This window comes from Panthera tigris, chromosome C2 (genome assembly GCF_018350195.1).
Source record: "Panthera tigris isolate Pti1 chromosome C2, P.tigris_Pti1_mat1.1, whole genome shotgun sequence".
Classification (NCBI taxonomy): Eukaryota; Metazoa; Chordata; class Mammalia; order Carnivora; family Felidae; genus Panthera; species Panthera tigris.
Genome location: NC_056668.1, coordinates 116760154 through 116784185, shown reverse-complemented (window position 1 = coordinate 116784185; position 24032 = coordinate 116760154). Strand labels below are relative to the sequence as shown.

The window sequence follows — 24032 nt, the reverse complement described above, 5'->3', positions numbered from 1 at the left end:
TATTAGTGCTTTTCAAAAATGAAGCAGAATCAAGAAAATTAATATACTGGACTACTACTAAAGTATCTGTATTAAGTGAAAATATTCACATTGATTCCTATGCACATGAAGAATTAGAAAAAAAAAGCCACTATGATGAGCATTTAAAGCTTTTGGGAATATATGTTATACACACACACACACATACTCACACCTGTAAACACAAATAATTACTACTGATATCAATACACTTCCATTTATTCAAATTAAATCAGTTATGAGAATTCTCCCCTTTTCTACTGGTTTTTTCTTTCTATTAAACAATTAATACACAAATATATATCTACAGCAAAAGATTTCAGTTCCACAAAACAGTCAAAAGAGCAGTGATATGATCTAGCAATTCCACTTCTTGGAGTATATCTTATTTGAGATAAAATCATTATCTCAAAAAGCAATCTGCACCCTTGTGTTCACTGCAGCAGCAGGATTTATAAAAGCCAAGACACGGAAACAACCTAAGTGTTCACTGGTGGATGAATGGATAAAGAATATGTGATATGTATACAATGGGATATTACTCAATCTTAAAAAAAGAAGTAAATATTACCATTTGTGATAACATGGAAGGGCCCTGAGGGCATTATGGTAAGTGAAATAAGTCAGAGAAATTGAAACAACTGTATGATATCACTTACGTGTGCAATTTAAAAATAAGAACTCAGAGGGGTGCCTGGGTGGCTCAGTCGGTTGAGCGGCCGACTTCGGCTCAGGTCATGATCTCGTGGTCCGTGAGTTCGAGCCCCGCGTCGGGCTCTGTGCTGACAGCTTGGAGCCTGGAGCCTGTTTCAGATTCAGTGTCTCCCTCTCTCTGACCCTCCCCCATTCATGCTCTGTCTCTCTCTGTCTCAAAAATAAATAAATGTTAAAAAAAATTTTTTTTAAATAATAAATAAAAAAATAAAAATAAGAACTCAGAGAAACAGAGAACAACAGATTGGTGGTTGCCAGAGGTGAGTGTGCTTCAAGTGACAGTTTTCCGGATCCAACCAATCCTGCCTATTTCCTGTATCTTTCAAATTTTCTGACCTACTTGGGAGAATTTTTCACATCTTCCCTGATTATGAATTGTTCTTTTTAAAAGTACATTTCATATCATTTCATGAAACCTGAGATAAGAGGGAAGATAGAAAATGCTCAGTTGACTGCCTTGGTCCAATTTCTGAAAACATGGCACGAAATTAAAAGTTACTATAGTTGCCGTTCATGTATACAACAACTAAAAAGAAACAGGATCTTGTAGATGTCTTTCTTCTGAAGTGTATCACAAGGGATATTAAGCTGGTTTGCACGGGTAGATTCTGTTTTTTGTAACCAGAATCTGCTCTGATTGGCTGGCATCCATACCAGTTGTTACATATTTAGAATACTATCCCTGAAGTACAGTAATGTAATTCAGAAAGAATTACTAACATGTCTCTTCAACAAAGTTTATGGACTGTAGGAATTTACTTTGAGTATTAAGTGCCACCAAAGAAAAGAGGTAGAACCCAACTGCCTTATTTCCTCGGTCCATCTTCCAGTATTTATATTATCTTTGTTATTATATTATCTTGGTTAAATATTATAATATTTATATTATCTATTTCCTCAGTGCCTGGAACAGTTCATGGCCCATAGTAGGCACTTGAAAAACACCACAGAACAGATATATTGAATATATGTTTTGTCTCTATTTCGTCACTTGTAAAATAACTACGTCAATCTCTAATCATTTTCAGATTGAAGATAATTACAATTCAATTCATAATTCAATAAGTAGAGTTTTCATTAAGTTATTATAATATCAGTAAATGTACCAAGCAAAATGAAAAATCATAGCCTGTTATATCCAGATATTTGGATACCCCATCATATATTCTCTTCTAAAGATAAATCACCAATAATAAAGAGACCAAGAGAAACTTATTTTAAATTACTTTATTTTTCATAAGTTTCTAACACATGGTGTTAGAAAAATGAATTTTGGCACCATGACTTAGAACTTTTTTTTCAAGTTTAACCTTTAAATTAAAAACAGTAGCTACAATAAGTATATTTAAACTGCACTCAGAAAAATGGTGAGAACTCAAGACACAAATTTTTGTGTGCTGGGGAATTTTTTTTAAATGGGATCAAGAAAAGGTAATCAAAAAAGTAAGAAGGAGGATAAAATGGGAACTAGGCTGGGAAGACACAAAGGTGAGTAACTCTCTAAAAAAGAATAGGAGGGAGACAAAGGGCGAGGAGAAGAAGAAAGGCTCACCAACTTTATTTTCCTGATATATAATTCAAGTACTTAACAAAGTTTTTTTTTTTTTAAATCATAAAATGCTACTACTAATCTCATGAAATTTTCTTTTCCTCATTATTTTCTAGAATTAAAATCAAAAGTCTGTTTTGACTTAAAGACACTTGCTGATCTTAGGTTGATACCTGATATACTTTCAATAATGGAAAGCTTTGAAAGCTTTCCTAAATCTAATACCGAGTCAATATAATCCACCTTGGAAAATTCATCTGAAGGAATAGAGGGCTGGATTTGTAATACAAATGTAACCAAAAAAACTCTGTTCAACAATATAAACAGAAATGTTTTCAACTGGCTCTGTACCTCATTTGTGTTTTATACTAAGTGTCTTGAGGAAAAACATTGTGTGATATTTATTGTTCTCTGTATTCCTTCAGTAACCACTAGAAAAGGTACCTGCATAGGTCATCAAAAAAGTACTTACACAATTAGTTGTATACAAATTCAGTTATGACTCCAGTTTTCCAATGATTCAAAAATTGTCAATATTCATTTATATTCATTTTGTCTACATGTTGATAAATAACATTCTTCCCGAGCTTTCTTAATAATAAAATATTATTAGTCTCACTTGTCACTTGTACATTTGTAGCTGAGTATCTGATCAAATGAAACACGAAATCAGAAAGTTGCCAATATTCTCAGAGACAAAAGGCATAGAAATAAATATTTGCTTTTACTTTTTTTCTTTTCTTCTTCAATCTGTGTTTTAAGGCTCAGAGCAGACATTATGAAATATCAAACAATTTTTTACAAAAAGTTTTTCAAACGTTTGGCCCAAAGTGAAGTTGTTCTGTTGAAGTTATTTAAATATTCCTTTCATCTTCTCAAGCACAACTCCAAAGACATGTTCATCCATTCCAAAAGAAAAATTCATTTCTATGAAAAGTAAATAACTTAGGGGTCTATAAATGACACTGCAATGTATCTCGTTCCATTTTTAACAGGAAGTCCTTCATGCAAATGTGTGAGTCTCCCTGGATGCATGAAGCTCCAGCCTTTTCTGGGTGATTCAATAGAGCAGTTGTACCTCAGAAATTTGCATCCGCCTCCCTAGAAGAGATGGAACAAATAAATGTATCAGCTTATTGTTTAATTTCTAATCGGTGACAAAATTCAAATTATGCCCTCTGAGCAGAATTTTTAAAAAATAAGGCAAAAACCTTATCATAATGACATATTTCTTTTAAGAAATGTAAAAAAATAAAAGCCATAATTACTTGAAAATCTTCTCCCACGTTATTGAGTGCAATGTTGATGGTAAATGTAGAAGCGTCATGATGAGGGCGAAGAGAGCGTTGCCTTTCAGGGGAGTATTTTACTACAAAATTCAATAGTGCAAACCCCTAAAAAAAGCAAAGTAAACCAATGGATTTGCTTATTAATAAAAATATAAAATAGCACGTTTGTGTAAAAACTAGTAGGAGGTAGACGGGAGGAATGGGAGCATAACTACCTTCGTATAATAACCTGCAAAGACCTTCAGTGTAACGGGTGCAATAAACTCCCGGATAAAATGAAGCCATACATTCTCCAGATCAATTTGCTTCATGTGGATATCATCAGTTGGGACATTTTCATAACCACCAGATATACGGCTATCCTAGAAACAGCATTAATGATGTCATAAAGCGTGGTCCACATGCAATTCACATTTATATTACCTTGGAATTTGTTTCAACCACAAGATCATAATAGACAATAAAAATAACAGTTGTTCAATTATGGTGTACCATCTGCTTTAATTGCAAAACTATCAAAATAACTTAGATAACATGGCTTTGCAAATGTATCAATGATGAAGCAAAGTATTGCAGGGTCAATGGACTCCTTTCTTACTTACTAATATACATTTGAGGTCTGACTATCAAGTAAATAAAACTTATTTCCAAAGCCTTCCTATGCCCTCTAAAAAAATTAGTTTTTTACAGTAACCCTTCAGGCAGTCTTAGATACTTGATGGATAAAGATTCTGCCAGTCTGCTCTTTGGATCCCCTATCACTGAAAACAGGCCTTCCCTGCTATGTTCCCCACTTCAATTTTATGACACCTCAAGTCCTTCCATGATTGCTTTTTATTATCCTACAACCTGCTGGCTTCAGGTTCCTTCTCATACTTTGAACTTCGGCTAACTAGCTGGGGTATGAAGTTGAGCAGAGGCAGTAATATTAGAGAATTCTAGAATTCCTTGGTATTGTTAAGGAGCAGGCATGTGCAAATTCTCAGAGGAAAAGAAACACATTGAACCACCAACAGTAATACTTCCTGCCAAGTCTTTGACACTGAATGTAAATTCAGTACTGAATTACACCAATGGCGTTCAAACAGATTTCTTCTTCCAACGTTTACACACAAGAAAAAGCTTTGGCAGTGAACCAGATAAACTTTGTCTTGGTAAACTTTGTCACTACAGCTCACTGTGAAAACGCAGAGAATAAAAAGTGGCCTTGGAGAAGAGTTAATAGCACACAATAGGCATATATTTTCTTACCATTCCAGCCTGGAGACACTGACCTTTAGAAACTATCCAGTGTAATTGTATACATAAATGAGAAACTGAGGCCAGATGGATTAAATGCAACCAGAGTTCTCTTGACAGCCTTGGCTAGCCCCTGCGTTGAGGTACATAAGTCAGAGGTATCTGACAAAACAGACAAATCTCCTCTAAATTCTCAAAATATCCACCCCCCGCCTCCTATCCAACATACACATGATAGTTCTTTGTGTGAAAGTACAACTCACATGATGTTTCCCCCCAGACCACTGGCCATAATGCTCCATTTCTTCCACCAATTCATCACAGGCTTTTTCAGAAAAGATGGGAAACCAAAAGACATCGGGACAAGGCTATAAAACAAGGGATCATCATTAAGAGAATAATATTTTGTGTCTTTTAACTAATAAATAGATTGCAAAAGTAATTGGATGGAATACTCAATACTCATCTCACTTAGATGCCTTTTTAAGAGGTTTGCCCAATATTATTGACATAACTGTTACAAATGTTAATTTTTTTTAAATGCTAAGACTTTTTCCTTTTTGCATTTTCACATCTGTAAAATCAAGACATATCTTGGACTCACATTTGACCAGGCAACCACTATGATGTAGCTGTAATGCTACAGTGTATGTATACTTGATCAAATTTTCATAGTTTCACCTTGTGTGTATGTATATATCAGTGTGTGTGGATGTACATGTGTGCATTTACCTGGTGTTGCACTTGAGTTGACTTGCCCTTTAAAATTTTTTTTAAATAATGTACACTATGATTTGCCATTGAAACGGAAATTATTATGCATACAGTGCCCTACAACATATAACATCTATACCTTGATAAGTCTAAAATAGCTCTTCCAATATGTATAAAATTAAAAATTCTAAATGAGTAGAAAACGTTATGTTATAGTTTAATTGGCAGTATTCTGGTCATTTCTTACAGTACACAAAATAACAGAGCATCTCAGAATCAAAGATGCCTTACATTCTCTGAAATAAGGTATTAGCAACAGTTTGGAACACTAACCTAAAACAGAGTTCATTTTTTAAAAGACATGTTTGAGAAGAGACTCTTAAAGATCAATTTCTTGCAAAGATACACTTTTATTAAATGAGGGCTACCTCAGAGATTTGCCAAAGGTTCCTTACTTTTAGTGGTTTGGGACAGCTATAACATTTGAAAGTATGGCCAAAAAAGGGAATGATCTTAAAATTATGGTTGATCTTCATGTTCTATATTTTTACAACTATATGATCCTTAAGGTTAATTAAGCCACATGATTTTTATCTACAAGATGGCTTCTCCACTTTCACAACACCTCTGATAAAGCAATATTGCATTAATATTGTTCCTTTCTGGAAAACATAGCAAAAGTACTCTACACATCATTGAAATTATTAATACAAACCTGTTCAACTATATTTTCAGTGAAAATCTTTGAATAATCCCGGTTTATATATTTTTCTTTCCAGTCCTATCAAAAAAAAAATCAATTGCACAAATCAAAAGCAAATACCTTTTAATAAATAATAGAAAATATAAAGTGTATGCATTTTAGAAATTGCTCAATTTATAAATGACTAGTGTATTGGACAAAAAAGGAATTTTCAGAAACCACAGGTTATGCTTGTTAAACTTTGTCTGACTCTATATGTTCACATCATTCTATGAAACATGAAATTTTTATTTATGAATTTTTAGACCTCAGGATTTTAAAATTTGTATGCTGTATTCTATGCATAAACACAGGGATAGGTAAATATGGGCTTAAAAGTTAATGGTAAAGAACAAAATCCTAACAAATATTAGTAAAAATAAGCAAATTAATCAACTAGGGTCTTATATATACAGGACTTTGAGAGTGAATTACTCTAAAATAGTTATGATATTTTAAAATGTATTTAAATTTTCTCTCTTCACTTCTGTTTTTATTATGTATCAAAGAATGATCATGGATTACTAATACTTTCATTTCTTTTAGTTACTGAAATTAAGGTATAGAACCATACATTAAGAGAAAACTTGTCTTCATGCTAACTCAGGAGTCTGATTCTTCTTTGACTAAGCTCTGATACATAAACCACATACTAAGTAAGGTATCTCAAGTTGTGTCAGTATCAGCTAAGGAATTCTCTTCCTGAGTCAAGTGTTTAATTTAAAAATCACATATTTAGAGAGTATAAATGAAAATGTGGAGACATTCGTATCAAAAAAAAAATCTCTTGTATTTAGACATGTTTAACAAAATTCTTAATTTTCTCTTTACAAAGTATAAACATGGGGAACCAGAAGGGAAGGCTTGAGGTATAGACTCAAAATAATTCCAATCAAAATATGTTTCAAAAAATATTTGTCTGAAATACATCTTTTAAGCCATATTTCAGAGAAACCCTGATAATGTGTATGCCATTCTTAGATTTTGCACATCTCTGCTTATATGTAGATCATATGAAAGAACCAAGGTTATCTTCAAATTCTTTAAATAAATTTCATTTATACTTCGTATATAATTGTAAGAATCAAATTATTCTATTATCTCATTAATCCCTTTAATACTGATTAGTTCTCTGATTTCAGAATATGGAGGAAATTAGAAAAAATCATTTATAACATTTCAGAATCTTTAAGTATTTTTTATGCATCATTATCGATTTTTTGAAATTAAAAAAAAAAATTCCTAAGATCTCACATTAAGGCATTAACGTCTCACTTTAGGCCACCTTTCAAATATCATTTAACAAACTCTTACTTGACTAATTTTTTAGAAGTTCTGATAATAGGACAATGGTTGAATATTTTGCTATGGGACATCCCTCATGAGGCGCATTGATCAGGGTAATCTACCAAAAACAAAACAAAGCCATGGAAAGAAAAGCAGTTCCTACTTACTTCTGATGTTTTCATTTCATATTCTCCAAAGTTATGAATCCTGACACAAATGTCTACAATTCAGGATATAATTTGGGACATTTTTTCAGGAGCTAATATTACCCAACAAATATAATAATTCTATTCCTCAAAATAACCAAGAGGCTCAGCGCCAAAGTAAAATATGTAATTCCACCCTCACCACTTAAAAAACCTCTTTTTAATTACACTCTTGTGAAAGATGAAGATATGTAGCTTAAATGAAACAAAAATCCTTTAACATACAAAAATGTCAAAAAATGTTATTTTTCTATTCAACAGAGTCTTCAGAGACTTTGAATTTACTATTCCTGGCTGTCAACTACCCCTACGAAATAAAAGGCAATTCTGATCAGGTGGATTGAGTCTTTGTAATTTAAAACTTTTACTATTGACAAGGGGAAAGCTGTAAACAGCATTCCAGAGATGAATACCAAAGAGAGTATTTTCCCTGGAATAAGCATTCCAATTTGACTGAAGAGAATAGCAAGACAAAAAAGGAATGAATTCCTTGAGGATTCAAATCTTTAAGATAAGAAATAATTTTAGAGTTTAGAAGGAAATAGTTTCCTCAATTTAAGACTTTCTATACATGCTGAATCCACTTACTCTGCAATTTTCTCTGGCTGTCTTTGGTGTACATTCAAAAAATTGTTATAAAAAATAAGATAAAATAAAATGTATTTTCTCAAACTAACTCCTTGAATTCTCTTCTTGAGCTACTTGTAAACAGTTTTTCTGAAATTACAATTAAAAATCTGATGATGCTTTTGAATATATAAAATAGAAATATTAAGAGAAACTGATCATTCCTTTCCCCATGCATAATATACATCTATATTTTAAAAATTCTTGGTCAAGAAATATAATCAATTGTAGCTTTTAAAAATATTTATTATATTAAATTATTATAATTAACAGAATATTAATTATAATATTATTATACTAAATTATATTATTTTTGAAAGCTACAATTGATTATATTTTTAAACTGTTTTTTAAACTTTAACTTTTTAAAGCTTCTTATCACATTTTCATGTTATTAACCCAACTGATTTACATCTGAAAATAAGAAATAAATGAAGTTGAGTATGAAGTACATACCACAGGATTTTCAAAAATCTGCCAGAGGTCATTGTTATAATGTGAAGTATTGTAATTAGCAGTTGATAAAAGTCTTCCAAATTCATGTCTATTAGAAATGTACATAAACACACCCTATGTGCCAAAGAATAACAGTATTAACAATCTTAGAGGAAAGTACAAGAAAATAAACTTAACCATAGGAAAAATATATAGGAGATATTAATTTCAACTTTTATATCTCATTCCTGAACATGCATTTTATTTCTCATATAAAAACATGCATGATTTAAAATAAAAGAGATAAAACTTTTATTAATTATAAATTCAGGCACCACACAAAACTAATTGATAGCACTGACACTCAACTGAAAAAAAGAAGAGGAAGAATGACTGTTTTTGTCCCTTTCTCATTGATCCTAGATGTAGACATCAGGGGAAAAACAATTCCTGTTTGAAAGCAGAAATATTTTTGAGACACCAAGTGCAATGAATTGTACCTCTTTCGGCTTCTTTCCCTTTCAAAGAAGATGTCACATTTTTAAACAAGATTTCAAATGTCAGTATTTTTACATCAGACTATTTCATTCTCTTATTGTCCTGATGTTTAAAAACTGAACACAGAAATTATTTGTTCATTAAAGGCAGCTAAAGAAAATCAGTCTCGTATCCTTGCCTTAAACGAAATAAACTTGGCAAAAACCACCATGGTAAGGTTGTTTCTTTTTGTACCTGTTTTAATGGTAAAAGAGTTAGTTATTAATAAAAAAAAAATAATGATGAAGGGTACCCAGATCTCATTTTAATCAAGATATACTTTATACTTACACCTATTTCTTCTCTCCCTTTAAAAAACAAAACTAGAAAAACCAGCGAAAGAGATTTGGGTTTAACTTTCTCATCTGTCAACCATAAAATGTACATCAGCCTGAAGAACTAAGAATTTAATATCACACGATGCCCATCCCCAGCACACAAAATATACATACACATACACTAATTAAGAACCAATGAATACCAACATTTTACCATGCTAAATGGAAAGAAGACTGTTAAAGAAACTTTACTGCTAGGCAATATACCATATCTAGTATTAATTAAACAAACAAAAATAAATAAAAATAAATAAAAATAACACCTTTGGGGGGCTGAGCATTTGGAATGTTTCCGGAGTAGGGGAGTCTTTTTCCCTTTGTAAAGTCTAAAATGAAGAGAAGCATTGGGTAAGTTGACCTGCACACCCATACTCTCTCAGGTATTCTTAGGTAAATAAAATTAGCAGCCCTTGATCAAAAGCTGACATTCTGAAATGTCCTTCATAGACAACATGCATAACAAGCAAAGCTTATAGTGCACACAGAGAAACAACTCCAGCCCAATTTTTTTTTTTTTTTTTGGTCAAACATAAATCCAAGCTCATTCCTTAGTAGAGTTTTCATTAGACACAAAATTAAGACAAAGGGGAAAATGTGTAAGACAGGCCATTCCAGGACGCGCTGTTGAGTCAAATTAGCAAAAGATGAGCACAAGTTATAATCACAAGTACTGAAGATACTCGATATAACAATGCACACAGGCTTGTAGGAAAAACACATACACTCCAACAATACATGCCTTATTAAACTAGAAAAAAATACTTGCCAACTTTTCTGATTTTTTCCAAAATCACATTTGTATATATAAATTTGAATAAAATAACCCAATCATTTCTAAAACAGAAAACTATACAAACAGGCTTTACAACATTTACACATTTTGAAAAACAAACTATTTTCCACGATCATTAAAATTCTACAATGAAAGTATATTTGTAGAAAAACAATGTATCGTTACTTTTCACACAGATCAAATACACTCCGTAGTAACTCAGTCCTTCTCCTAGTATAGTGGTGAGGAGCGCCTTTTGAGCAGTGTGCAGTTTGTAACAACAAAATAATGGAGACATTGATTTCAGAACAAAAGTGTGTTCTTCTTAAATGTGTAAAGGATTGTTTCACCCAGACTTATCTAATTAATTTAACTAGGTCAGGTTTCCACTATAAAATTTTGAATGAAAGTAACATGATTTCTTAGAAATGCAAAGCTGATTTGCAACAAATCCATGTTTGTGACTGAAATCTTTTTGTTGTTTATGACTTAGCCTAAGCACCAAAGCTAACATTTTTCAAACTGTTTCTACAGACAAATGGTCACAAATTATGCTCTGTAACTGCTCCCAGTTTTTTCAACACAGAACCAAAAAAATTGGCTAGTACTTACAAATTAGAAAGAAAAAGAGCATCAAAACAATGACACATCAACTGGTAAAGCAGGCCACTTTATAAGAACATTCAAGCAAGCCATCATTGTATACCCTACCATTTCTCTAGCATTTCGGCACAGAGCCATATCAGGATCCAATTTATCACGAACAAAATAGTTCCTTTCATTCATCTCTGATCGGAGCGTCTTTCCCTTAATTAAGTACACGTTAGCCATGTATGGGACATTCCATATCCCTCTGAAAGTAAAGACAAAACATTCCAAAATACCAGAAATTAAAAAAAAAAAAAAAATATATATATATATATTTAAAGGTTTATTTTTATGTTTTTAAAATAAGTGCCCTGTATGTTTTTAAATTTTGTATATATAAATTACTGAATCAAATTACATGCAAATGCAAACACATTTTATGATATTTAAAATATACACACACACATCTATGACATTACTTGTTACACACTACATGTTTATTTGATAAATACTAACTCCTTATATAAACTTCACTTTAAGACTATTATCTGTTTAGCATTTTGACTATAATCCTTCATGTCATTGTTAGAGTATAACACAGAAAGTATTTCCACTTAGGATCAAGCAGAGTGATAGCAAAAATAATCACACACACACACACACACACACCCACCCTATGGTGTACTACAACCAGCTCACACTGGCTCCCAGAACACTTAGCTTCACTTCCCAAGTCTAGACTCAGTGACTTCATGTTGGAAGCTTGAAATCAGCCATGGCAGGGGCATTTACATCACAGAAACTGGCAAACACTACAAATCAGGGCATCCCTCAACCCCAAGACCCAGTTGTTACACATTCACCAGCACACCACTGAATACAACCGAAAATTTTCCTAAAATATATTCTCTTGAAATTCACTAAGCCAACTCAAATTTCTGTAGAAAGAGAAGATAAGAAAAAATATATCTAGAAGTACATGAGTGTTGAGAGACACTATTTTGTCCTTTATTCTTCCCCACATTTGTCTTCTCATTCTGAACATGACTCATTTCCTAAGAACAGCAAGTAAGGTTTCGCCTGAAGGCATATGCCTGTTGCTTTTAGAGAACAAAAAGGAAAGATCTTGACCAAGGAAATGTAGTTAGATATTAAAAGGAATATGATTTCACTTAGTCTTGCTAGATGAGCCTCAAAGGAGACAGCCATAAAAATATACAATGTGTCATCTGATTTCAGAAATTTATCACTGGCGGAGTAGGCAGTGTCTCAGTTTTGAAGAAACACACACACACACACACACCCTTACACGTGTACGTGTCATAAGATGTCATTCCTTCATGTAGCTTTTGGCCATGAAGTGCATTCTTGTATTAACTAGATCAAAAGCCTCTCCCATATTCTTTTTCTTACACTTTAAACAACAGTGACAGGAAGCTGCACAAAATATCACCAGTGCCTAAAGCAACTTAAATGAAACATAAATTCACTATTCCACTTCTGTGAGCCCTTATTTCTGCTATACCCACAGACAGTATCAGGCATTTGGTCTATACAAATCCTCAGAGAGACAATAAAAGTACTTTGAAACAATAGTATATGATCTGAATAGTGTTTTCTCAACTATCATGCTCCTTAACCGCAGCTAACAAAAGCTTTTATCATATTTGTATTATTCAAATGTATTACTATTTTCACAAGCGAAACATCTTTTTCATACTCAACTGTTCAACAATAAATGTGTGGGGTTTTTTACTCTAAATTTAGGGGCACGTATATTTACTCATTAAAGAATGTTTTCGCTTTTAAGTGGGTGGATGCATCTGAGAAATTAGGCAAAGCCCTTAACACTCAGTTAAGATGGCCTCTGGTCCATCATCTGTAGAAAAAATAAAAGATAACATGCCTCTCTATATTACCTTAGCAAAACCACACTATTACATTTGTGATATTTTTTAGTCTAAAAAATACCAACTGTTGTCTCTGAAACAGGTATCAATCATGCACACACTTTGTAGCAAGCATATTCTTTTCAAACTCTAGAAATGGAAACGAGGTATTAGTGAAGAAAGTGATCTTTAAAGTAGAATACTACCTATTTCACACAAAACTCTTGCAGTAGGAAATGTGGGAAAGTTATGGCCTTTGGTATTGTTTTTGTTGGTTTACTTGTAAATTTTAAAAGCTATCAAAACAATTTTCATCCTGGGTGCTAGAAAAATCAGCTAAACAAAATTCCTTTTCTAAACTTCGAACTAAATACTACTCCTCCTCCTACAGCTATCTCTGGCTGCCCCTATTAGCCATGTAGTGTCTCCTACATTTCCCACAGCAGTAAGTTTGTTCCTGTGAAGATTTAGAATTTCAAAAACAGATTCTTTTAATATTAATTTTACACTAGTATTTCAGGATTCCAGGTTTTCAAATTTCCATTAATCACAAAGTAAAGAGGAATAAAAATTCAGGTGATGTTAACAAGACCACATTTTGAGATTATGGCACTTTTACAGTAAAAGAGTAGATCAAGTAACTTACACTCTATTCCCTTGAACAATATCTACATAATCTTCCGATCGAGCATAGTATCCATCAGGACTCAAAGCTCCCCAGAAGTTGGACCACAGTTTTCCATGACGAGTTACAAGAGGGGCAATGATCTTTCTAAAGACAGCATGAGAGAAAAGCAAATCCAAGAAATTATTTATACTTAAGTTACCACTGAATTGTGTGTTTTGGGCTTAGCATGACACCAAAACACTAAAGTTCACTTAATACACACATAGTAAGTCCAAAACACTGAATTCTACTCCTGAAACCAATATTGAACTGTAAGTTAACTAACTAAAAATTAAATAAAAATGAATAAGAAATGAAGAAAAAAATACAAGAAAAACGAGAATTTCTTTCCATTTTTTCTTAAGCACACTAATTTTCTTAAAACAAGTAACAAAAAAGAAAAATTGAAAATGCTAATGAAAGTCTAAAAACGACTTTTAAAATAAGTCAAACTACTTCCATTATTTAATTATGTTAAGTAGTTCAGAAATTACGCTAAATGAAATCAAATATTTTCACCGTCATTGAGAAGACATAACAGTCCCTGGTGTATTCAATTATTCAATAAATATTTGTTGAATGAAAAAATGAATAAAGATGAGCTTAGATTTTTATAAATATGCCAGTTTTCCTAAAGTTAAGTCCTGAATCACTTTAAAGTACGTTTCTTTTTTAATTTTTTTTTATAACTTATGAAATGGGTTGTGCTCGCCTGGGAACACTGAACATTCTTCTGGTTCTTCAACTACTGTAAAAAATAAAACAGGTGGTAATTGCCATAGCACTCAATCTGACTACCTACCAGAAAAGTAGTCCCTTTGAGAAAAGCACATATTATAAATTCAAAATAAGTCATATTTTTCTTAGGAAAATCTAGTTTATAATGTGTTAACACTTTCCAAATGAGGTAACAAAATCTGAGGCTGCTCTAGAATTACTTTTAAAATGAAATGAACTATAGTCATGGCCATTCTTTTTTTAAGTTTATTTTGAGAGACAGAGAGAGGGTGCACAAAGGGGAAGGACAGAGAGAGAGGGGTAGAGAGAAAATCCCAAGCAGGCTCTGCGCTATCAGTGCAGACCCTGACGTGAGGCTGTATCTCAAGAAATGTGAGATCATGACCTGAGCCAAAACCAAGAGTCAGGTGGAAGCTTAACTGACGAAGCCACCCAAGCACCCCTGGTGGTGTCAGTTTTTACCAAAATCTCACACGTCTTTATCCATTCAACAGTTGATGGATATTTGGACTCTCTCCATAGTTTGGCTATTGTTGATAATGCTGCTATAAACATTGTGCTGTATGCACCCTTTGAATCTGTACTTTTGTGTCCTTTGGATGAATAACTAAGAGTGCAATTGCTGGATCATAGAGTAGTTTTATTTTTAGTTTATTTAGAAACCTCCATACTGTTCTTGACAGTGGCTGCACCAGGTTGCATTCCCACCAACAGTAAGAGGGTTTCCCTTCGTCCCCATCCTTGTCAACACCTATTGTTTCTTGTGTTATTGATTTTAGCCATTCTGACAGGTGAGAGGTCATATATCATTGTGGTTTATTTGTAGTTCCCTGAAAATGAGTGATACTGAGCATCTTTTCCTATGTCTGTTAGCCATCTAGATGTCTTCTTTGGAAAAGTGTCTATTCATGTGTTATGCCCATTTCTTAACTGAGTTGTTTGCTATTCAGGAGTTTAGTTTGGTAAGTTCTTTACAGATTTTGGACACTAACCCTTTATCAGATATGTCGTTTGCAAATATCTTTTCCCATTCCATAGGCTACCTTCTCGTTTTGTGGATTGTTTCCTTCACTGTGCAGAAGCTTTTTATGTTGATAAGGTCCCAATAGGTCATATTTGCTTTTGTTTCCCTTGTCTTTGGCAACGTGTCTAGTAAGAAGTTGCTGGGGCCAAGGTCAAAGAAGTTGGTGGCTGTGTTCTCCTCTAGGATTTGATTGTTTCCTGTCTCACGCTGAGGTCTTTCATAAGCCATTTTGCATTTATTTTTGTGTATGGTGTGAGAATGGAATATTACTGGGGTACCTGTGTGTCTCAGTTGGTTAAGCATCTGACTCTTGATTTCAGCTCAGGTCATGATCTTACACTTCATGAGATCGAGCCCTGCATCAGGCTTTGAGTTGACAGCAAGGAACCTGCTTGAAATTCTCTCCCTCTCTCTCTGCCCCTCCCCTGCTTGTGCTTTCTCTCTCTGTCAAAATAAATAAACTTTAAAATATATTTAAAATTTAAAAAAAGAATGGAATATTACTCAGCCATCAAAAAATGAAATCTTGGCATTTGCAACGATGGGGATGGAGCTAGAGTGTATTGTGCTAAGTGAAATAAGTCAGAGAAAGATAAATAATACATGATTTCACTCATATGTAGAATTTAAGAAACAAAACAGATGAACGTATGGGAAGGGTAGGGGTAAGAAGACAAAAGCAAACCACAAGAGACTCTTAATGATGGAGAAACACCAATGGGTTGATGGAGGGAGGTGGGTGGGAAATGGGCTAGATGGGTGATGGGTACTAAGGAGGGCACTTGTTGGGATGAGCAGCTGGTGTTGTACATAAGTGATGAATCACTAAATTCTACTCCTGAAACCAATATTGCACTTTACGTTAACATTTAAATTTAAAAAAAGGAAAAAAGAAAAAAAAGAAAACCTCACACAATGCCTCCATGAGGAAGTTTATGAACCAGGTATTCTCAACAAAAAAACTATTTCATAACACTCCAGTCTTGAGAAGACCAGGTGTGCCCTTTCTCTTACCCACAGAAAAGTGAAACACAGTCTATAAAGACATATCATACAAAATGGTTATCTTGGTTTATTTTTCCTGGTTCCTTTTAAAATGAAATGTTAACCAAAAACACTTATATTCTGTTTTGTTTAGGATATTTACAATATTAGATATATTGTGTTGATTTAAGAACATATATTATGTTGATTTAAGAAATAATTCAATGGTAAAAAAAAGAAATAATTCAAAGGTAATAACTGACAAGATCAAATACATATTTAAAAAATCTTGTAATTTATAATCCCAGCTGCCTCCCAAAGAAGGCTGGGCAAAGAAATGGAAATCAAACTCTGTCTGCAGTGTGCCTCAATATTTTTGAGTATTGAAATACAGTAGGCCCCCTTACCCATGGTTTCACTTTCCATGGTTTCAATTATCCTGGGGTCAACCATGGTCCAGAAGCAGATGATACTCCTTACGGTGAATCATCAGATCAATAGAAGCCTAACACTACATCACACTGCCTGCGTCATTCACCTCACTTCATCTCATGCGCTGGCATTTTATCATCTCACATCATCACAAGAAGGGTGAGTACAGAACAGGAAGATATTTTGAGAGAGAGAGACATCATTCACGTATGTTATTTTTATTACAGCATTTTGTTATAATTGTTCTATTTTATTGCGGTCATTAATCTCTTACTGTGACTGATTTAGAAATTAAATTTTTGCGTAGGTATGTGTATATAGGAAAAAACATAGTATGCATAGCGATTGGTACTATCTGCAGTTTCAGGAATCCACTGGGGTCTTGGAACATATCCTCTGTGGATAATGGGGACTCCTGTATCAGGATAGCAGCTAGGGGATGCTGAATTACACAATATTACTGAAGGAATAAAATTTGGAGCAAGGCAGTAAATGGCAGAGATAGGAAGAGGAAAGGGAAAAGAGCTGATGAGATGCTAGAAAGCCACATGCCCTAAGATGTGACCCATCCCCGTCCCTCTAACCTTCAGTCTACTAAATCTCACAACATTTTTGGTAGATGTGAATTTTTTCTGAAAATTACATGTTTGGATACAGGAGCAAGAACCACAAATGTCATACGAACCAAAACCTTTGATCGGTAACAGAAATTTATGGAATTGGAGAAATATCCTGAGTTTTACTGGCACTTCAAGAACAATGGCCCCAGATGGCAGCTGAGTTACTTATGAGGTAATTTTATTTGTTACAAGGTTTAAAACATTAGGTTAACATTAAAGGGGATATATGTTTAATCCATAGTATAAATTCATTAAATAGTTCACTAAAAGAATAGTAAGTACCTACAAAAGTGTCATATAGTAAGAACATACAAAGATTATTTTGAAAATGTGCATTCCACAATATTGAATTTAAGTCAAAGTAAGAGGCAATTAACACTACAAATTCAAGATAATATTACTGAATTCCACTAGGTTTTAAGAGTTACAAATTACAACTATAGCCCTTCCCTTATCTCTAGGATAACCTAAATGCTTTTCCTTGCCTTATTTCCAAATCCTTATTCATACGTTTTGAAAATTACTTGTAACTTATAGATAGTTATCTTAGATCGATAAACATCTATTGCTAGATATACAGTGGGGCTGTATATAGAGATTAATACTAAGAGATCTTGGATTTTGAAGTAATAACTAAATTCTCAAATTGGCAAATTATATTACATATAGAGTAGGTTAGAAGAGCATAACAGATTTCTTATATATTTTACTAAGCAAAATAAAAACAGTAATTCTAACATTTCACTGTTAGCCATTCTATTTGCTAATTGTGTTCATATATACAAACATACTTAAAAACAATACTGGTCATTTAATAAGCACATACTGTGTTAATATATATAAACACACTTAAAAACAATACAGGTCATTTAATGAGCACATATTAAAGGTATGCTATGCTACTGATAAGAGGATTAATAAGTATTAATAGGAATAGGGGTAATATAATAAATAATGATTAATATCACTATAAGCTGTTAAAGATGGTGTCTTTTTCATACTTCAGTAAATAAAAATAGGTACTGCTGAGTAATAATTATTAGTTCAATACTAAATAAAATCACAGATCTCTGAAATTTTTTTTCAAATTCTAAGAACTTAGATCTCTGTTTGCAATAACTTTTCAAAAGATCGTAGGTTTTATGAATTCTAATTTAAAAATACCTACAGAGAAAAAAAATTCCAAATTTTCCAAATAGATCATAATTCCATCTAGCTTTAAACCGAAAAATAGTCCAACTATAATTGATAAACATTGCGTTTGTGATTGTAACTAATATTAAATACTTCTAATTTTCATCAGGTTGTTTTCTTTTTGACTCCTTTAAAAGAAAACTAATCAGAATTGAAAGTTATAAGGTATAGAAAATAACTTCATGTGATTCCCCTCAATTCACTAAACACAGATAAGTATAGTGTGCCCACATAGACACAGAAAATGATTGCCATTTTAAATAAATTGACATGAATTTTATGTAGTACCTGTTTTGTTCAATCAAAATTTTTAAGGTCCTTGGATTTGTCAAAACAACATCTGCATCGATACTGAAATAATAATCACAGCTTTCATCCTGACGGCAAAAATCCCTAACATTGAAAAGGAAATAGTAATTAGATAAAATATATATTTGCTGGTTAGAAAATGTCAACATAAAGCTTATACATAAAATAAGGTTTCTCTCACATATTTTTTTCTAATTAAAATAGTTAGACAATATCCAAAGGGATAAATATTGTCTTAAATTGCAAAATAGTTTGTCAACATACATATTCATATGTAAATCAACACCAAAAATTTTAGGTTAAGTGAAATACATTTTCAAGCCACTAAAAGATTTAAGACATAAAATATCCAGTCAGAATGACAATTTAGAATTTAGTATTTAGTTCTCTCTGAAAAGGAAACACAATTTATCTCCATGTATTTATCAACAACTTTTTCCACAAATCAAAATGCTTTTTGCACACGCGCGCGCGCACACACACACACACACACACACAGTGCAAAATCTTGCTTATCCAACAACTTAATTTTAAGTATATTTGGAGATACAAATGTATAACTCTTTAGGTATCAATAATTTTTAATCTTGATTTGCATGGAATTCTAAGATATCTACTCCCCTGCTTATTATCAGGGGTCATGGACTATGATATATGTTCTTCTTGGTAGTGTCTGTAGCATTATTATCAGGAACAACAAAGAAGGAGCTACTTGTTATACACGCGAAATGCTTTCAAGTATTATGGTTTTTATATTTGGGGCCCTCTGCTTTCAAGCTTTTCTCCTTCACTGTTAATCCTAGTCCTCACTTTCTGCTACTGTCAGTATGTATCCTTATACCACATTTGTTTCTAAGCAACTGTCATATAGGACAGCAGACATGAAACTTTGCTAAAATTGTGCAAAAATTAGAGAAAATTTTCTTTAAATTTTGTAACTATGTATGGTGACGGATGGTAACTACAGACTTATGGTGGTCATCATTTCACAGTGTATACAAATATTGAATCATTATGTAGTACATCTAAAGCTAGTATGTTATAAGTCAATTATATCTCAAATAAATGAAATAAATAAAATAAAACCAAAACAGCCAAAATTATTTTAGAAAAAAAATTGAAGGAAGTTTACTACTTGATTTCAAGATTAATATAAATCCCTGGTAATAAAGTGTGCCATTGGTCTAAGATCAATGAAACAGAAAAAAGAGTTCACAGTCACTCATAAATATTCAGCTAATTGATTTTTGACAAAGCCAAGTCAACTAAATAGGAAAAGAAAAACCTTAAAATAAAAAAAGGGTGTTGAAACAACTGGAATTTCATTTGTAAAGAATAAAATTTGATCTCTACTTCACTCCAAACACAAAAATATATTCAGAATGAACTGTAGATTGAAACATCTTAAACATAAATGCTAAAACAATAAAGCTTATAAAAGAAAAATTCCAAAGAACAGTTTCATGACATTGGAATAAGAAAGACCTCTTAAATAGAAAATAAATTCAATAAGCACAAAGCATAAAAGAAAAAAAGAGAGAAATGGAATTTTATTGAAATTCACATTTCTTCTCATCAAAAGAAAGCACTAAGAAATTAAAAGACCAAGCCACAGAATGAAACGCATATTCACAAAACATCGTACACATAGACACACACACATACAACCCTCTTCTAGACAGATTATATAATGAACTCCTACAAATTAATAACAAAAAAGACAACCCAATGTAAATGAAAATGCACAAAAAGATTTAAATAGATACTCCACAAATGAAGACATATGAATTAGTCTTCAGGGAATTAAATTACAATTACAATAAGATACACAATAAAGTGGCTAAAATAAAAAAGATGGGCAATATCAACTGTTGACAAACGTGGAGCAGACAGAGGTCTGTTACACTGCTACCAGGTGCGTACGATGGTACAACTATCTTGGAGGACTGTTCAGTCGTTTCTTATAAAATTAAACATACATCTACTCTAACCCTATGTCCTAGTCTACTCCTTCATATTTTCCTAAAACATACTAAAGCCAAATAGGTCCACATACACATATACACCTCTTATAAGGAATCTTCATTAACAATCTTATTCAAATGGCTCTAAGCTGGACATGACCTAATGTCTAGCAACAAGCAAGTGGAAAATGCACTTGTGGTATATTCATATGATAGAATATTAGTTAGCGATGAAAAGGAATGAACTGCTAATAACTACAATGACATGAGTGAATGAGAGAACACTGTGCTGAGCCAAAGAAGCCAGACACAACAGAGTATATTTAAAAAAATAAATAAATAAAAATAAGTTCTGAATTTGGATCCAAGGATATTCTCCAGTGAATAAACTATGAAACCATCAGTTTGGTCTTTCTGAGGCTTGCTTTCCTGCCTATCCCTTTACTCCCACATCAGGCACTATCCAGCACTCTGAGCTCTGAGCTTCCACAGCACAAGATGAGAAGTCACCATAACTCATTCACCTTTTTCTCAGCAGGACTTAACCCACTGCTGGCATATCCAATCAACATTCATGGAGAAATCATTGTTTTTATTATTATCAGAATTTTACTAGTAAAATTGCAGTCTGCAGTATTAAAGGGGCTAAACAAAGGACCTAAAAAATTTCTTCTGAGGGTTATAGTATTATCTAGATCATTTGGTGACTAGAAAGGAGGAATACCCTTTTCAGTCTGAAACACACACTTTTACCACGCAAACCTTCAGATAGTCAACATCTAAATCACTGTTCTATCAGTCATACTATTCATTTGTCTGAATCACTTTTTTATTTCTTATTTTAATTAATCTCTACCCCCAATGTGGGGATGTAACTCACAACCCAGAGATCAGGGGTCACATACTCTTCTGACTGATCCAGCCAGGAGGACCTGTCTGAGTAATTTTAAAAATCTTGATCTAAAGTCCAGATAATAGTCTGATTAAATATGTTGACCCTTACCCATAATATATCTTTCCATCTCTCTCTATATGTAATATCCATTGGCTTTTACACATAAATACACACAAACACAGATAGAGTCTAACATTCAAGGTGTGCTCATGAACATACGCAAACAGACATGCACACAAGACAGTCGAGACACCCAAGTTTAGGATACTAATTTTGAAGAAAAGTTGTTTTTCTTTAAGCTTCTTTAGTAGAAATTGTTTAACGTAAATTGATTAAAACATACATTTCTTACTTGACACATCCCCAAAGGCAAGGGAATTAAAAGCAAAAATGAACTACTGGGACCTCATGAAGATAAAAACTTCTGCACAGCAAAGGAAACAATCAACAAAACTAAAGGGCAACCGATGGAATGGGAAAGGATATTTGCAAATGACATATAGGACAAAGGGCTAGTATCCAAAATCTATAAAGAGCTCACCAAACTCCACACCCGAAAAACAAATAACCCAGTGAAGAAATGGGCAGAAAACATGAATAGACACTTCTCTAAAGAAGACATCCAGATGGCCAACAGGCACATGAAAAGATGCTCAACGTCGCTCCTTATCAGGGAAATACAAATCAAAACCACACTCAGATATGACCTCACGCCAGTCAGAGTGGCCAAAATGAACAAATCAGGAGACTATACATGCTAGAGAGGATGTGGAGAAACGGGAACCCTCTTGCACTGTTGGTGGGAATGCAAATTGGTGCAGCTGCTCTGGAAAACAGTGTGGAGGTTCCTCAAAAAAAATAAAAATAGACCTACCCTATGACCCAGCAGTAGCACTGCTAGGAATTTACCCAAGGGATACAGGAGTACTGATGCATAGGGGCACTTGTACCCCAATGTTTATAGCAGCACTCTCAACAATAGCCAAATTATGGAAAGAGCCTAAATGTCCATCAACTGATGAATGGATAAAGGAATTGTGGTTTATATACACAATGGAGTACTACGTGGCAGTGAGAAAGAATGAAATATGGCCTTTTGTAGCAACGTGGATGGAACTGGAGAGTGTGATGCTAAGTGAAATAAGCCATACAGAGAAAGACAGATACCATGTTTTCACTCTTATGTGGATCCTGAGAAACTTAACAGAAACCCATGGGGGAGGGGAAGGAAAAGAAAGAAAAAAAAAGAGGTTAGAGTGAGAGAGAGAGCCAAAGCATAAGAGACTCTTAAAAACTGAGAACAAACTGAGGGTTGATGGGGGGTGGGAGGGTGGGGAGGGTAGGTGATGGGCATTGAAGAGGGCATCTTTTGGGATGAGCACTGGGTGTTGTATGGAAACTAATTTGACAATAAATTTAATAAAATAAAATAAAATAAAATAAAATTAAATTAAATTATTAAAATATAAAAAATTTTAAAAATTTAAAAATTTAAAAATAAATAAAAAAGAACATGGCCTGTTTCTGACCCTATCACAGTCAAGGATTGCTTTTCAGCTTTTTCAAATTCTGTCTTCCCATTGTTTCATTTGAAAACTTTCTGTTCTGTTTCGTTTTTTTCTAGGTTTATTGAGATATAATGGACACTTATCATTGTATAAGCATAAGGCAGACAATGTGTTGATTTGATACTTTTATATATTGCAAAATGATTACGACCATAGCCTTAGCTATGACCTACATCCCGTCACACAGTAACCATTTCTCTTTCGTTGTGAGGTCATTTTAGATCTACTTTCTCAGCAGCATTCAACTATGTGATACAGAATTATGAGCTATAATCATCATGCTGTACATTAGCTCTTGGTAGTTTAATTTGATTACTGCTGATGAATTACTACTTTGTGCCAGGCCCTGTGCTAGGCACTGAGACTTAAAGAAAAATGGGACACAGTTCCTGCCCATGAAGATTTCTAGCTCCTCCACTAGCTGGCTGGGCAGACTTGCTTAACATATTTAACCTCTCTGTTTCCTTGTCTAGAGACTGAAAATAAAAAGAACCAATTCATAGGTTATTGAAAGGAATAAATAAGATACTACATGCAAGGTATTTACCACAATGCCTCACACAGTATAAGCACTCATATATAGTAGTTACTATCATACGAATTAATTACTCATATATAGTAGTTACTATCATCTGAATACTATCATCATCATCTAATATGGTAGTTAATATTTTATTAAGGGCTCACTGCAAT

The 24032-nt window shown here is 33.2% G+C and overlaps 1 protein-coding gene across 5 annotated transcripts in view; it reads right to left on the bottom strand.

The window, feature by feature from the left end:
- Positions 1-2010: 2010 nt before the first annotated feature.
- The window catches only part of PLOD2 (procollagen-lysine,2-oxoglutarate 5-dioxygenase 2), a 100313-nt gene continuing 78291 nt past the window's right edge, over positions 2011-24032 (bottom strand). For 4 of the 5 annotated variants that reach the window (XM_042956431.1, XM_007086332.3, XM_042956432.1 and 1 more), the window contains 10 exons: positions 18892-18996; positions 13591-13716; positions 11179-11320; positions 9959-10021; positions 8842-8955; positions 6239-6304; positions 5073-5177; positions 3786-3932; positions 3550-3675; positions 2011-3382 (listed from right to left, as the gene is read on the bottom strand). In XM_042956431.1, the coding sequence (XP_042812365.1) occupies positions 3227-3382; positions 3550-3675; positions 3786-3932; positions 5073-5177; positions 6239-6304; positions 8842-8955; positions 9959-10021; positions 11179-11320; positions 13591-13716; positions 18892-18996 (1150 nt within the window). In that variant the 3' untranslated portion in view covers positions 2011-3226. The remainder of the gene's footprint in view (positions 3383-3549; positions 3676-3785; positions 3933-5072; positions 5178-6238; positions 6305-8841; positions 8956-9958; positions 10022-11178; positions 11321-13590; positions 13717-18891; positions 18997-24032) is intronic. The other variant, XM_042956434.1, reaches the window with a different exon arrangement.